This window comes from Branchiostoma belcheri, unplaced genomic scaffold (assembly GCF_001625305.1).
Source record: "Branchiostoma belcheri isolate BF01 breed outbred unplaced genomic scaffold, Haploidv18h27 scaffold45, whole genome shotgun sequence".
NCBI lineage: Eukaryota > Metazoa > Chordata > Leptocardii > Amphioxiformes > Branchiostomatidae > Branchiostoma > Branchiostoma belcheri.
In genome coordinates, this window is record NW_017804076.1 from 126,747 (window position 1) to 144,708 (window position 17,962).

General features: G+C 41.2%; 1 protein-coding gene across 1 annotated transcript in view; it reads left to right on the plus strand.

Moving 5' to 3' along the window:
• Positions 1-937: 937 nt before the first annotated feature.
• The window catches only part of LOC109478718 (PHD finger protein 24-like), a 19,232-nt gene continuing 2,207 nt past the window's right edge, over positions 938-17,962 (plus strand). The window contains 6 exon segments of the mRNA XM_019780430.1: positions 938-1,821; positions 1,823-1,919; positions 13,299-13,376; positions 15,823-15,930; positions 16,533-16,611; positions 16,931-17,127. Of these exon segments, the coding sequence (XP_019635989.1) occupies positions 1,523-1,821; positions 1,823-1,919; positions 13,299-13,376; positions 15,823-15,930; positions 16,533-16,611; positions 16,931-17,127 (858 nt within the window). The 5' untranslated portion in view covers positions 938-1,522.

A 17,962-nucleotide genomic window follows, 5' to 3' on the forward strand; every position in this document is an offset into this window, starting at 1 on the left:
GGGAGGAAGGAAGGAAGGGAGGAAGGAATCTTTAATTTACGTGTCTTGCAACTTTTGTCGCCCAGCCCATTTTAAAGACACCAGGACATAAACATGAACATAAAACATAGGTACAGAAATCATAGAAACATAAATCCAAGTCCAAATCAAAGGTCAGACTAGAGACATCAAATGAAATTAAAAAAAAAAAACTTAATACAACGTTGTACATAACATAATTGGTACATAAAAGTCAAAGGTGCACAAAGACTGCACAAAAAAAAGGAGGACACAGAGGTGGCTCATACAGCGATCCGATGTATTTGATACTAAGTATAAAGTCGTCTGACAAATCGTGACGTCGTTGCAAACATCCTTGTGAAAAGTCCTACAGTATGGCTGTTAGGACTGTCATAAAAGAATTAAGGGCTCACTTAGGGGGTAATGTAACGCAATTTTGCAGGGAGTTGTGTTATCCTTAGCTTAGACAATCAATCAAACATTTACATACATACAATCATACACAAAATCACACACAGTGCCACACACACACACACACACACACTCTCTCTCTCTCTCTCTCTCTCTCTCACACACACACACACATATATAAACATACACGCCATGTACACAGATAAGATAGACACACACACTGACATGCACACACACAAGCAAATAAACATTCAAACACACACACACACACACACACACACACACACACACACACACACACTCTCTCTCTCTCTCTCTCTCTCTCTCTCTCACACACACACATATATAAACATACACGCCATGTACACAGATAAGATAGACACACACACTGACATGCACACACACAAGCAAATAAACATTCAAACACACACACACACACACACACACACACACACACACACGCAAACAAACAAACAAACAAACAAACACGTCATTTACACATACACACGCGCGCGCTCGCATACAACAAACATATAAATTCATAAGTTACTGTAAGCCGGGTTCCAGGTTACCGTTAAGCGTGGTATGTTATCATCTCTGGCCCTTGGAACTGTCACCCTGGAAACGCAATATAGTCAGACAAGCGTTCGGGAACATGCAATTTGTGACGATTGTCCTGCCAGGACGGATCACAGGAGCTTGTAATGTTCTCACAAACGTCTCCTGACAACTAGAGACAAGCGGACCCACAACAACTCAAGACTGATGAAACTATTGTCTGATTCTTGTAGTTCCAGAAAGATCCGCTCGAGAAGAATGACGTGGGCTACGCAGTAGAATATTCGGCGGACGTGCGGAGAGGTCAGTGCGGTGCAGGACGTGTTTATTCAGCGGGAGATCAGCGGGGACATCCCGCCCAAATCTCTCCCGTTCACGGAGTCACGTGCTCCGCCCACCTGTTCGTCAGGTTGCGTCTCGTCCTCGGGCCGTGCTCTCCAGTCCGCTAGGGCGGGTACACGTACGTACTGCCCCGCGTCATGACGACATAATTACATCGATCCAGCGCACCAAGAGGACCCACTACCGGCAACTTGTCGTCTGTATAGCGGCGATGGGGGTTTCCGTGTCGCGGCGGATCGAAGCGCGTACCAGGCAGGTCCAGCAGGCCACGCAGGTGGTGGCGGCGTTCCGCGAGGCTTCGTCCGATGGAAGTAAGCAGTGGGCATCGCCGGTGCCGGCGGCCTCTGAGGAGCAGGGCAAGCGTACGCCCGCTGAACCGGACGGTCGGGAGGTCTCGTACACGGACACATCCTCGGCGTGGGCCATGCTGCAGACAGGGGTACATCCCAAGGATATCAACGTCGGCGCTCTGCCGAAAAAGACTATCAAGAACGTCAAGAACAACAAGCCCGGGCAGGAGCAACGGCAAGATACACACCAGCGCGCACTGGAACAACAGAGGCCCCCAGGATAACACAAGCGTCATCCCGTACGAAAGTACAGAACAGGTAAGACACTTCGCTACGCATCATGTTATCTGATATCGCACTAATCCATCATATTCATATTCCACTTTTGGGCGTACGTGGTGTATTTTTGAATCGCATTAATCCTGACCCAATATACACAACCGTATCAGGCTACATTATCGTGGCCAAACATTTGCATTAGCAGTTGACAGACAACCTTTGAACTAACGCCATCACTCAGTTGTATGTCTGTACTAGAAACCCCGTACTGTAGAACAGTTCGGCATACAAACCTCATTGTGTCATTTTGTATCTGCCAGTACTCGTACCTTGTATGTTGTAGAGGATAATCATTCAACAGAAACCAATAGAAGAAAGAGGGACTGTACAGGAAGACAACTTGTAGTGGCAAGCAATCACCTGTTTTGTCTCCCCCTCCGTTTTTTAATGGAGAAGTTAAATAAAACAAAGTAAAGCAACAGAAGTTCCATGTGCTAAACAGTGTGTGTGTGTGTAGACCTCGCCATAGCCACACCGGCTAAACAAACAAAATGAACTTAAATTCTCACTAATTACACAATTAGAAAACCTCAGGGCTTGTGAATAAGGTATCCACCCCGATAGGGATAACGCCCGCATGCATTATATAACAGCAGGTGCTTTTATTATGGCAACAAGTATCGTATTTTCCCTGTACAGTTTTGGTACCGCCTGGGTGCCAGACGGGGGCCTGTGTAGGGTACACAAACCTACGTTTTCAATGCCACTTCCTTCTTTCTACCTCCAATTTACGCAGCGTTTTTGTGGCTCATATGTAGTGGTGGGGGGATCAATTAGGTTTTGTACACGCATGCGGTTAGCGAACTTCCATTGAAATTCATCCGCTGGAATAATCAATTCGGCTAAGTGGGAGCTCACTGGAGACATGACACTTGTGCTTTGATGGACTCGTGGAAAGTGATAGATGTCACAGGAGGGTTGTGTGTCTTCCCATGATACCAAGCGTGTCTCCTGTGCGACTGGGTATGCTTTGTCACGTCCATAAACATCACAGGGAGAAGAACATCAAATAATTATATTCAACGCATAATTTTACCACACTAGACTAAGTACAGGTCACAGCAAAACATGTTGAACAGATATAGTTAATAGATACAAATAAAACTACAAAAGTGACATTTGCAAAGCAAATGCACAATGTTTACCTTCGCATAATCTGCTCTGTTAATTCTTACTCAAACACATTCATACATATATGGTCAGACAGGAGTCTAAATCCCTCCTGCTATAAAATTGCAACATGATGTAACCCAACACTAGTAGTTACCATGGTGATAGACGTCTGGTTCGGGTCATTGAGGAAGGAACTGAGCAAAAGCACTGAATCAGATATGTTTTTTCGATGGAAGGTTTGTCTAGTTGCAGTAGGAATAGGAATTTTTCTACAGTGAATTATAACCTGTACAGACAATGTGGGGGTGGACGTTTTGATAATATCTCTACCGACCAGATATGCCCAAGCCATTGCTTAGACACCAAAAGTGTAATTGAAGAATGCGGAATACATGCGATCCAGGAAATATCAATCAGGAAAAGGTGGTTTAACGTTGGATGAAAATACCCTTCCCGAATAGAGAAATCCACACCAATAAGCTATATGCACGAGTGAAAGAAAGAGCACTGTGTTGTCCGTCATTTGCAATTTGTTTTCTTTTCTATTACCAACTGGGCAACACTTTTTCCATTTATGAGGAGTCTCGATCACTCCAATAGTTCAAAATAGCTGTGTGAAGAATCTAGGTCATGTTTTATTGTTAGAAATACTTATCGAGGTTTATTATATTGCCTTACACAACCTCGCATATACATACATATCATAACTAGATTGTGTACGTGGGTTGAGTTACTGACAGCAGATTTAATTAGATTTGAACAGTGAGGTGAATCTTCTACGGTGGTTCTGATGCAGTTTTTAGGCCTTGGAAACCAGATTTTCAAAGTCAATTTTCTAGTCACTTATCTACATACTAAGTTGAAACAAGACTGTCCAAATGTATATCGACATTCATGGAGCAAAAAATGCCCAAAAATCTGACGAAAAACGGTTATTGGAAGGACCTGGATTGATTTTTAGGGTACCACCCAGAAAATAAAGGTCTAATCTTGAGGCTTGTTTCTGAAGTTTTAAATGCTCAAAGTATGAAATACTGATGCAAATGTGCTAATGTGGGGCAGTATGTGTCAATATCATATAGATTGCCTTATTCAGAATATTTCCAATTTTGACACCCTGAAAATGCATTGGATGCCTTGGTATGTATTACTTGACGTCAACACGGACACTATTATAAACAGCTCTTGGGCAATGCGGCTCCTGTTAACTACAGATAAGAGTGTTACAGATACAGGGACAGTAGTGACGACCGTGGATGTGTGAGTATCATCTATGCATCTCTGTCATTTGAAGTGTGGGCGCTGGTATAGAGAAGAGGAAATGAAACTGTAATTATATCACACGGCAAGGGCCTTTGATCTCGATTGCTTCAAACATATCCTGGTCCTCTGCAGCTCAACAGGACGCTAGAATATAAGGCAAGACGATCTCACTTTCTTCTGTATCCTGAAGGATGATCGTCTTAAGTTACGTAGAAGCAAGTGACGGTCGTGTGGCGTAACGGCAGAGCATTCGGATTGAAACCGAGTCCCAGGGTTCGAATCCTGCCAAGTCACAAACCTTGTGCCGGCGCCCTTGGCAAAGGCACTTTACACGACTTTCCTCACTTCGATCATGTGAAAATGAGTACGCCAGAATGATCATTATCATGATCGTGGGCATTAGAAGAAAACCAAGCCATGCCATGTGATCTTTACTGTATCCGTAAATTGTTGCCCTGAAGAAGGTGACAGACGGTCACCGAAACGTCGGTCATCTTCGACGGTCATCTTCCTCTTATGATACATGAACATAGAAATCCCTTTAATTTATTTTTTTACAATTTGCGTCATGTTGATGTCATCTTAACAGCTGCAGCTAGTGTGGTTGAAGTCAGCCTTGGAACCAGAGAAAACGCCGCGCTTTTAATCCGGTACCTTTTCAAAAGATTAGCGGGGAGTTGGAGGGCCTCAATGTGGGGATTAGTGTTTTTGTACACAGATACACAACAGAATTAAGTACTTAACAGACGGAAGATGCCTTCCTTGTGTACGTGTCTTCAGAGAAAAGTATTCCTGAATACTCCTTCACAAAAGTAAAACAAAATAATTGACTTGAGTGTGATTAAAGGAATCTTTCAGTTCATGATACCTATAATTTTGTCTGGACTACTGGCTGAAATTCCAGATACCAGTATATGTATGTGGGCGTATAGGCTTTGATACTCCCACATAATTGATAATTTTCTTATCGTGGCGTTGTCATAGCTGCAGCGATAACGCTAGCGGGTCCGTGTAAAAGACGGTCACAATGGTTCTGTGTTTTAATAGAATGCCCTTTCTTGTGATGCGCCCTTTCGTGTATAGGAGGATGACGTTTGATTCTTCTGGCAGTGTTTTTTGCTTGTTTTGTTTCAGGACTTTTCCGGTTCTCTTTTCTTATTAAGGCATCCAATGCGATTTCAGGGCAGCAAAACTGGAAATATTCTGAATAAGGCAATCTTTGTGATATTGACACATACTGCTTCCCATTAGCACATTTAAATCAGCATTTCGTACGTGGACATTTAGATTGCAGAAACAAGCCCCAAGATGAGTCCTTTATTTTCAGGGTGGTACCCTAAAATCAGCCCAGGGCCCTTCCATGCAGTAACCATTTTCCGTCAGACTGTTTGCACCATGAGGGTCAGTATATACACTGTGACATTGTGGTTTCAACTCAGTATGTAGAAAAAAAGCTAGAATATTGGCTTTGAAAAGCCCTAGAAACTGCACTGGGTGCCTTTAAACAGCACCAACGTCGTCGGGGGGCTCATGGTATTTACAGGAATGCCGTCACAATTTGAGCCACGAAAATACATCCAATATTGTGTCTCAAAAACAAAGTATAGCCTGGGTGCCATCCGTTTTATAACGGGGCTCCTTGCACTGGCTACCCCCCCCCCCCAAATGGATGGGTCCCACCCAAGCACCAAAAAGGCAGTTGTAGTGGGTTAAATATGGAAACAGACCTTGTATGTTGTTCAAAAAGTCAAATCCAGAGTTACTGCTTCTTTCGTTATCATCTTGTACCAACGTTACGTCATCCCTGTCGAATGCATAGTACTAGCGTGAAGTCCTCGCCTAGAAGCTGGCCAACAACTATATATGTCCTGTACGTGGCATGCGGCAAAAGCACTTTTTCATTATAGTTCAACATATATAAAGTATTATGACACATTTTCACCCGCTATACACTGTGCTGATGAACATGAAAGTCATCAATGTTGGCTATGTGATAACAGTGTTCACGCTTCGCTCACTCGGCGGTTTATTCGATGGTCATATGGCACTAGCCTGAGTGCCAGACTGTTACCCTGGGCTTGGCTCATGGGCCAACATGTCCCCGAGGAAATTTACGACAAACCCCTCAGATAGACTCAGAGACCCCAAAACAGTCTGGAATCCAGGCTACTAGTATATGACACCGACCAGGAGTTATGTCACCGTAAACAATTAGGAAAAGCGCCCGTGGGCCATTCTACCTTAACTATCCAATGTCTGATCATCGAAATAAAAACGTTGAAGGCAGCATGCAGAATCGTCGATCAAGAAGTGTCCAGTTGTTCCCTAGGCAACAGCAAGTATTTATGGATGACATTCTCCGCAGACTCCAAATCTAATGCGAGCGGGCGAAAAAAATAAGTAGGACCAACAAAAACGAGGTTCCCACATTTTGAACTTTTGACTCAATCACCGTACAAATCAAATGGTTTTCATTCAGAGGGAACATCACATATACACAGCCAAAATCACATATCACTGCATCAAAGTAAGAAACAAAACATCAGAAATCAGAGCCTTTTCTAGTCTCCTCTCTTCATAGTTATCTGCCATCCACCTTTGATCGGCATCTTTGCCCATTTTCGGTATTGTGACCACTGTCAGAAGGCAACAAAATTTCTTGTGTTTTTTCCAAGATCAGGCGAAAATCCATGCGCGCGCTGATGTCATCCATAACGATTACTTACTGTGGCCTTACAAGCTTCTGTCGGCTTCCTTGTGATCGTCCTTTTTTCTTCAAAAACTGCCCTGTCGGCCATCTACAGACTCCTGATCTTTTCAAGCGGGCAGACAAACACATACTGTTGATCCCCTCTCCTTCCTGTCTGCGTCAATGCAGGTGTGTTTTTTTTACCAGCCTTGCCAGGGGCTGTACTCTCAGGTGGCTGTGCATGGATCACTGTATCGTGTTACTGTGAGATCAGGTATGAGCCGAGCGCTTTGCGATTTGCACACAAATCAAACGTGCCTTTTATTCCACACGTCTTTGCAATTTTAGACATTCAATATCCTGTAAGAAATCATATTGAATCGGTGAAGAATCGTTAGTTTTTTTCTGTGTATCAGGCGCGTGTGCAGAGCGCTTTGTGATTTGCACACAAATTAAACGTGCTTTCCATTCCACACGTCTTTGCAATTTTAGATATTCAATATCCTGTAAGAAATCATATTGAATCGGTGAAGAATCGTTAGTTTTTTCTGTGTATCAGACGCGTTGCAATCATAAACAAGAGTTCAGCGATCTCATACCTTCGCCAAATGATGTTATTAACCCTTCCGGTGGACGATTGTGATTTGCACACAAATTAAACGTGCCTTCCATTCCACTCGTCTTTGCAATTTTAGACATTCAATATCCTGTAAGAAATTATATTGAATCGGTGAAGAATCGTTAGTTTTTTTCTGTGTATCAGACGCGTTGCAACCATAAACAAGAGTTCGACGATCTCATACCTTCGCCAAATGTTATTAACCCTTCCGGTGGACGATTGTGATTTGCACACAAATTAAACGTGCTTTGCATTCCACACCTATTTGCAATTTCAGACATTCAATGCCCTGTAAGAAATCATATTGAATCGGAGAAGAATCGTTAGTTTTTTTTCTGTGTATCAGACGCGTTGCAATCATAAACAAGAGTTCGACGATCTCATACCTTCGCCAAATGATGTTAACACTTCCGGTGAACGAATTATACATTTTTACTCATTGATGTCTCAAATGAGAACCTCTTTTGCATGAATCATATCAGTTTATCATATTCTCCACCTAATGACAGTCTTATTTTAAAAAAGAACCAAGGAAGGCCGCCAAGGGGTCCAAAACCTAATTTTTAGGTCTCATCAAGACCTACCTACCTAACAAGTTTCATGACAATCCATGCATACCTTCTTTAGCTTTGCAGGTTGAACGCTACTGAAAACATAACCTTCTTAGCGAAGGTAATGACGCGTGCTTGGGTGGGCCTTAAGTACTGTTTGGGAATCCTTGGTGGTGTAGCGGTTGCGTCATTACGCAATATTGACCCGTTATTGGCGCGTACCTTTGTGGTCTTTTCTTACTGTTGGGGATTTTTGGCTTTCTTTATCCCGTCCTTTGCGTTACAGTTGCGCCATAACGTACCTTTGTGTGCTTTTTCTTACTGTTCGGGGATTTTTTGCTTTTTTTCACCCCGTCTTTTGCGTTACAGTTGCGCCATAACGTACCTTTGTGTGCTTTTTCTTACTGTTGGGGATTTTTGGCTTTTTCATCCCGTCCTTTGCGTTACAGTTGCGCCATAACGTACCTTTGTGTGCTTTTTCTTACTGTTGGGGATTTTTGGCTTTCTTTATCCCGTCCTTTGCGTTACAGTTGCGCCATAACGTACCTTTGTCGGTGCTTTTTCTTACTCTTAGGAAATCCTTGAACTTCCCCAGCCTACATGTGGGACACGATTGCGTCATGGTTCTCAGTATTGACGCGTGCGTTTGCCGGCATGTTCTTTTAATGTTAGGCCACAGCAAGTAATTTTTATGGATGACATCAGCGCTCGCATTAATGTTTGCCTGATTTTGGAAAGGAAATTTTGTTGCCATCTGACAGTGGTCAACATGCCGAAAATGCATGGGCAAGATGGTATGTCTTGCCATGCTGGAACGTGGATGGCAGATAAATATAGAAGATTTACTGTCTTGTCTTTTACTTTGAAGTATTTCATTCCTTTATATATGTTCCCACTGGATCAAAACCATGTGTACAATGATTGAAAACTTTAATTTTTCAAAGTTGTTTCAGTGACAAATGGATGTTGTAGTAGTTGGCAGTAAACTTTGCACAATTTAAGTATCATTTCTTGTTTAAAATTTGAAAATGTAGGAATCTTGTTTTTTTTTTGGTCCGCCTTGTTGTTTTTTCGCCCGCTCGCATTAGATTTGGAGTCTGCGGAGGGATGTCATCCGTAAAAGTAACTTGCTGTGGCCTAATACTGCTCGTAATCATTTGACCTTCACATCTCTACCTCTGGTGTAGCACTGACGCGTTTCTGACGCGTTACCGTTGTGAGCCATTAATCCTTGGCCTCCCCTAGCGGTGTGCTCAGTCAAGAAGGGCCGTGGGAGAACGATTAGTATTCAGGACACAGAACACCACCGCGCTATGGCATGGAATCAGAGGATTTCGTATCAATGTCAAGAAACTTGAATAAAGAAGAAGGGATGTGCTTCGACTGCTTGCTTATTAATTTGATTATCGTTGTGTACCTGATTGTGTGAGCCTATGTGTATATATATATAGTTAAATGCATGTAGACAGGATGTTCTAATCTAAGGCTGTTACCAAATCTGACAGCTTATAACACAGGCAGGTGCATATCGTGACAGGAAGTTGACAGTGTGTTTTTTTGCGTCTAGCTGTTCCGTTCATCATCATGCAAACTGCACAGAACAAAGAAGAACAAAATGGAGGAAATATTCCTCCGTGACTTTGCCAAGAGTAACAAACCTTGAAAAGTATCCAATGTAATTTCAGGGCCGTAAAACAATAAAAACCTCGAAAGGTAACATTTGCGAAGCAATTTGCAAATGCATAATGTTTACCTTCGCATATGGTCTGCTCTGTTAATTCTTACTCAAACACATTCATATATATGGTGACAGGAATCTAAATCCCTCCTACTATAAAATTGCAACATTATGTAACACAACACCAGTTACCATGGTGACAGACGGTCTGCTTCAGGTCTTTGACCAGGTCAGAGGTCATTGTTTGGCGTCTCTTTATTTTTTGGGTGCCACCCATAAATATAGAACCAGCTTATACGATATGCAAAATAAGTTTACAAAAAACAAGCAACCGTTTTCCGTCAGCTACATCGCATTTATGCCTGACAAATTATCAATATGCTATGTGATAAAATTGCTTCAACTTAATAAATTAAAAATATTACCCAAAAAAATCCAGTTTTGCCGCTTTGAAATTGCATTGGATTCCTTTAAAAATGTATGTGTTATCAAGAACCCTATACGGCGTGTATAGGTGTAGAAAACATCACGTCATTAAGTATTGTTACATGGAACCGTTGTCGCGTCGAATCATATCTCGGCACACCCTTTCACCCTTTCACCAATAACAGTTGAAAAATTCTGTGTGCACAGTTCTGATTAATATCATCACTCAGCCAGGGATTAAAAGGTTGTTGGGGGTGATTTGGAGGGCTTCTTTTTTTCCAGCATTCTAGTTTGCTCAGCAGAACGCAATTTACTACGGCACAAGCAGTTATATGTTGTTTTACGACGAGCACACAGTACATTATATAGAGCAAGGATTGATCTAGATTCTACTTACTAAGGAAAATGCATTAGGATTAAAGAATAGACGTGTAGCAGGTTAAACTTGAAGCGTAATGTTTGTGATGACGAGAACTTCTCTTGAAATTAGGAGGTGCTATTTTAGGTGTGTGTGTGTTTGTGTGTGTGTGTGTGTTTGTGTGTGTGTTATGTGTGTTTGTGTGTTATGTGTGTTTGTGTGTGTGTGTGTTTGTGTGTGCGTGTGTTTGTGTGTGTGTGTTTGTGTCTGTGTGTGTATGTTTGTGTGCGTGTGCGCGTTTCTCGATCTGCGTGTGTTTCTTTGTGTGTGTGTGTGTTTGTGTATGTGTTTGTTTGTTTGTTTGTGTGTGTGTATTATGTGTGTTTGTGTGTATGTGTGTGTGTTTGTGTGTGTGTGTGTGTGTGTGTGTGTGTGTTTGTGTGTGTATTATGTGTGTTTGTGTGTGTGTGTTTGTGTGTGTGCGAGAGAGTGTATGTGTGTGTACACATGTGTTTGTTTGTTTGTGTGTGTGTGTGTGTGTGTGTGTGTGTGTGTATACACACCTATGTGTGTGTGTGTTTGTGTGTATGTGTTTGAAGTAGGCCATTGGCAGGGTGCCATCATTAGTGGCATAATGTATAGACATAAAAATAAAAAAAATACAAGGAATATTAACCACGAAATTCACATAAAATCTATACATATTTCACGGAGGCATGACATCTCTGATTTATTGCTCTTCGACAATGTGCCTATTTTTTAATGCTGCTCGAGTCAGAAAGCTACATAAAAAGGTTACCGCGCTCGCTGTGATGAACCGTGCTCTCATGTTCTTATCTTCGTCCCTCAAGAACATAACCGAGCGCCGAAATGACGATCAGATACCCTCCCAGACATCCCACTACCCTGTGGTTCCTCTCTCTAAAGCCACAGCAAGTAATTTTTATGGATGGCATCAGCGCGCGCATCAATTTTCGCCTGATTTTGGAAATTAATAAAAACAAGAAATTTTGTTGCCCTCTGATAGTGGTCAACATGCCGAAAGATTCTTTTGTCTTTTACTTTGATGCAGTGAAGTATTTCATTCCTTTTACATGTGTTGCTGGCTGTGTATATGTGATGTTCCCACGGAATCAAAACCATCTGTACAAGGATTGGAAACTTGTTTTCAAACTTGTTTTTAGTGAGAAATAGATGTTGTAATACTTGGCAGTAAACTTACCACAATATAGGTATCATTTCTTGTTTAATAAAGTTTATGATGTCAAAATTTGTAAGTGTACGAATCTTGAATTTTGTCTGAATTTTGGGCCTGCCTTGTTTTTTTCGCCCTATCGCATTAGATTTGGAGTCTGCGGAGGATGTCATCCATGAAATTTACTTGCTGTGGCCTAACGTTCTGATGAGAGAAAATGCTCAAAATATAAAAACCTTCGCAGCACCAGTGCTGAATTGCGGTTTCTGTACACAAACACGTCCTTCAAAAATATTATCAATACTGAAGTATTATACATTACAAATGAGACTAAAGAACAAGTCTAAATGCTGGAAAATCACTAACATTACACGACTTAGTGTGTCAATTTCGTACTGTTCCTAATATAAGTGTTCTATTGTGGACATCTCCTCTTTGTGATGGCAGTCAAGCAGGGTATTTCTCACTGCTTCTGATGCCTCGGAAAGCTATTACAATGCACGGGAAAGCTTTCCTCGGCTACAAGAATGAGTTAGGTAGGCTTTCGATTTAGCGCGCCCGTCAAATGCAATTTTCCCAGGCAAACGTTGTACTTACCTCGTTGTCCAAGTTGATAAAAGGCAGACTCCTGCGGGGTAAGGAAGGACTAGACGGAATGACTAAACCATGAGGCGAAGGAGGCCATAATGGGTAGTTTTAGAACGTGCACTTGATGGTGAAAAAAAAAGAATTATCGAGAAATGCGAAAACAAATAAGTAAACTAGAAATTAAAGGTAGCATTTGCACAGCAAATGCATAATGTTTACCTTCGCATATGGTCTGCTCTGTTAATTCTTACTCAAACACATTCATTTATATATGTGGTCAGACAGGAGTTTAAATCCCTCCTGCTATAAAATTGCAACATGATGTAACCCAACACTAGTAGTTACCATGGTGATAGACGTCTGGTTCAGGGCATGAATCTTATTGGGAATGGTTTGGAGAAGAAGAGGAAGAAAGGAAGAAACTGTAAAAAACAACGTTTTCCTTCGGTAAACATAACGATTTGCTCTTGGGTAGGATTTACATAGATGTAACTATTACATGACCCTCATAACTTATTAGAATAATTTTTTTGTGACTTATTATCCGGAATCACGACATCTTATATAACTATAGTATAATGTTGAAACAAGCTTTTTTAAATATTTCCTCTAACAATGATCGCAACAGCAATATTGAATAAATGAAAAAAATGAATATGTCAGTTAGTTTTGCCAAACAAATATATCAATTGGCGTTGAAAGCAATACATGTCCATGAAATTTGGTCGATTTTGTAAATGACAATCACCCCCCACCCCAAAAAAGAAAAGTTTTTGAACCGAGGCCTGGTTGGCTAAATTGATTACGTGCGTTAATTAATTAATTACCATAATTAATTACGGTTTGAATTCTAACGGTTGTGTTATATATGTCTGCAGATAGAGTCAGACGACTTGTGCTCGGTGTGCGGAGTCTACACTGGGAACGAGATCTATCCATGCAGAGTCTGCTCCAAGGTAGGAGATTTCTTTCAATTTTATTTCAATTTTTATCAATTATCATATTAACCTTGCAGACATACATATAATGTTGCCTGAATGACATTGATATTAACAATATTAAAATAAACATTTAACGTCCTAGCCGAGGGACGTCCCTAACCGAAGCTAGGTACTCATTTCCACCCGAGTGAAGTGAGGAAAGTCGTGTTAAGTGCCTTTATTCCCAGGGGCGCAATGTCAGGACATGTCAGGGATCGAACCCGGTACTTCTGGGTTCTGGGCCACCCTAACCATTACGCCACACGACGCCAATCAATGTGGTATTTACAATAACTTTGTTAGCTGAATACACTGGCTTTCACGGGAGTCTTTGGAATGCAATTTGTGCTCTATTGTAAAGTGCTACGATGTACACTCAATGATTCAAGTATTCATGATCTATGATGATTCTATGATCTATAGATGAGATGGCAAGAAGAGTATTTCAACCATTTTTATTTTTATCTGTATGCGTCACGCACCCCCCCCCTCCCCTTAGGCAAAAGCATGTCTAAGCTGCAAACAACAAAACAAGAAAGCGCTTATTCTATGTCTAGCCCTGTTTGGAGAACACTATGAACGCTCCCGTGTTGCCTTGCTTGTGTCTGTGTGTTTGAAGTAGTGTCCGTTGAGAATCTTACGTCAATGTAGTTTCTACCGAGGCCACAGCAAGTAAATTTTATGGATGACATCCTCCGCAGACTCCAAATCTAATGGGATAGGGAAAAAAAAAACAAGACGGGCCCCAAAATGCAAGGTTTCTACATCTTCAAATGTTGACATCATAAACCTTGTTAAACAAGAAATGATACCTATATTGTGCCGACTAGTAGATGATGATGATGTGCCGACTAGTACAATATTCATTTCTCACTGAAAAATAAACGTTTAATTTCAATCATCGTACAAATGGTTTTGATTCAGGGGACATGACATAAAAGGAGTGAAATACGACACTGTATCAAAGTAAAAGACAAAACAATAAATCATATCCTAGTCTTGTCTCCTCTCTTCGTATTTATCTGCCATCCACGTTCCGGCATGGCAACAGACATCTTTGCCCATTTTTGGCATGTTGACCACTGTCAGAAGGCAACAATTTTTTTTCAAAATCAGGCGAAAATCAATGCGCGCGTTGATGCCATCCATAAAAAACTACTTGCTGTGGCCCAATGCCAAACAATATGCCAACAGAGTAAAGGAGGACAATTCCCCATTGAATTACTAATTAATTCAATTGTAAACGATTTTCAAAGGCAGTATTTGTATGGAATACTATCACTATGGCAACAAAATAAGTAAATATGACAGAGCTATTTGTTATGATGATTTTCGATTGATGATGTACACGATTTCATTAATTTTTCAAATATAACAAACAAATCTATGACGTATGGTGCACCCTTATCATGGCGATACCCACAATGCATATGACAAATTTTCAAGTGAAGATCATTAATTCTTGACACATACATTAAAAAAAGGAGTTCATAGATCTCATACCTCCGGGAAATGTTGAAAGATGTTTGACATTTGTTGGTCTTCTTGTTGTATCTCATTTACAAACAGCGTGCTAAACAAGAACTATTATTTCCAGACAACTTCAAGCTTAATAAGTTGATGTAATACATTCTTTCCTTTTTTTTTGTTTTGCCCAATAATATCTGTGATGTCTTGCATGGTAGCTGCTGCACATTTACTAAATTACATACAATTTCAACAGATCAACCGACAAATAAAATGGGTATTTTTTTCCAATACCCTTTTAGATAATAACCAGTGACATCCCGTAATAGCCTTAATTGGCACGTGCCTTGTACGGGTGTGTATTGTGGGTTTATGTGTCTCTTAGTTCTGGTGATTACATCAGAATAAAATCAAATTAAGGTTAACTGTGTATGCGGTAATTGATGGTTGCAGTGGTCAGTTCCGTCCACGGATCTGGTCCGGCCATTGACCACAGTAGGTTTATTCATATTTATTGGCGGAAGAAAATACCTTTTAATGAACATGTATCAAAATTATATGATTCGGCAACGCCCCGCTGTGCGACTGCGGCCCCGTTCACACGAATACGCTGTATAACCGGTTTCGATCCAGATTCCATCGAAGCAGGATTCAAGTGGCCACATCTGAACACTCCAAATCACATTGAAAGCAGAAACAAGCCCCAAGATGTGTCCTTTATTCTCTGGATGGTACCCTAAAAACCAGCCCAGGGCCCTTCCAGTAACCATTTTCGATCAGAATTTTCGTAATTGTAGCTTCATGAGGGTCAATATACAAATTAGACAGTGTGGCTTCAACTCAGTATGTCGATAAATGACTAGAATATTGTCTTTGAAAAGTCGGGTTTCTAAGCCCTAAAGACTGCAATGAGTGCCTTTAACGTTGGTCTGACATATCCCTGTCCTCCGTGCAGGTGTACCACGAGATCTGTCTACAGAAGATCGGCCAGTGTCAGGGCAGAGAAGCCGTCAGCCTGCTGATGCGAGCCAAGACAAACATCGGCTGGAGCTGCCATGAATGTGTGAGTGTCAACAGCACGTAACACACGTCGTATAACAATCAAGATATATTGAAATAGAGTCAAATGATGGCCATATTTACGTGAATGGTTGATGTACACGGTATTTCATTGTAATACTTTTCTGTACGTATATGTACTGTGTTTTTCGAATCCGTTTCGGTGGAGTTCAAGAGATAGATGTATGGAAACGAGAGCGCCCTTCGCTAGTATTAAAAACAACGTTATTGGTTTGAGGATTTTGAATCATTCAGTTGCCCACATACAACATGTACTTGTACTATATGAGCTATCTGTTCAGTTAGAGACACGAAAAACTTTAAATGGCACCGTCCGTACAAGAAAAGTAATACAACCACCTCAGGAAAAAATGTTAAAAGAAACAAGGAGGGGTACAGAACTGTGAGATTACATGTGAGGCCTAGATATTACTCTCCAAGCAGAGGTTGTGGGGGAATGATCGTTAGCTTTTTATATATGGCCGGTTTTTTTTGTCGCTACCCCGTCAGTGGCCGGCGACCTTCTCTGGCCAATGGATACTGTCTTGCCACCGAAAGGGATCTGCTTGGAGATTAAAATGTAACGGTATTCTGTTTTGTCTTCAGGAAACTCTCGGCCCCCTTCTAACAGAGGAGGAAATGCAAGACTTGATAGATGCCTTTGAGAGATGCGACATCAACAAAGGTGACCGTTATCATTATGTCTGACGTTGTTACGTTTACCTTCGCAGAAGGAAAATGTATCGTTTTGGCTCTGTTTCTTCTTCCTCTTCTTCTCCAAACAAATAAGGTCAATGACCCGAACCAGACGTCTGTCACCATGGTAACTAGTGTCGGGTTACATCATGTTGTAATTTTATAGCAGGAGGGATTTAGACTCCTGTCACCATATACGTGTTTGAGTAAGAATTAACAGAGCAGGCCATATGCGAAGGTAAACATTTTGCATTTGCTTTGTAAATGTTACCTTTCTAGTTTTTAACGTATATTCTTCCCCTTCGCAGATTCCTCACTATCGCTAGACGAATATCTGAACTACAGACAGAAGACGATGGAAGAGTTCGACATCCGGCTGAGCGAGGAGGAACTTGACCGAGAGAGGGCAAAGTTCAAGGTCATGGATGTCAACCAGACGGGCACCTTGGACTGGTGGGAGTTCCTCAACTTTGAGGCTGTTCGCAAACTCGGCAGAAGAAGTAAGGTACGTCACTAGGATGGGATTTCTTTCAATTCCGTAAGAAAACTAACCGCTAAGGATAGTCATTTTCATTTGTTGATTATGATCTGATATTTCCCCACTACGAAGCTGTTCACATACCCACTACACAGTTAGTCTACGCCATAATTACCAAGATTGGTAAAATAAAGCAACGTTTTTCACTCCACTAGAAGTGATAAGCAAATTAAAACTGTGCCTGCACAATGAATTGAAACTTGATTGACGACAAAGTATATCGTTCTTCAAGGGCCACAAAACAAGGAGCTTTCTGTGTAGATAATTATGTTTACCGGAGGAAAACATATTATTTTTGCTCACTTTCTTCTTCTTCTCCAAACAAATAAGTTCAATGACCTCAACCAGACGTCTGTCACCATTCTAACTATTGTTGGGTTACATCATGTTGCAATTTTATAGCAGGAGGGATTTAGACTGCTGTCACCATATATATGAATGTGTTTGAGTAAGAATTAACAGAGCAGACCATATGCGAAGGTGAACATTATGCATTTGCTTTGCAAATGTTACCTTTCTAGTTTGTAAAATCGCGCATCCGCACACAGATAATTTGTCTCATATCCCATTCTACACCTGCCTTGTTGTGCCAAAAAACAGTTACTCAAGCAACTGGATATGATTTTGAAAACGTCAGACGTTTCAGCTAGTATCCACTAGCTTTCGTCAGCTTGACTTGTCTGACTTTTGTTCCTTTTTCGACTTCCAAAAATCTGTCTTCACTTTATTTGCATATCAATCAACAGGTTGTGTATATAAACCTGCTTTCCCCTCTGGTCTCTCAGTCACTGACGAAAGCTAG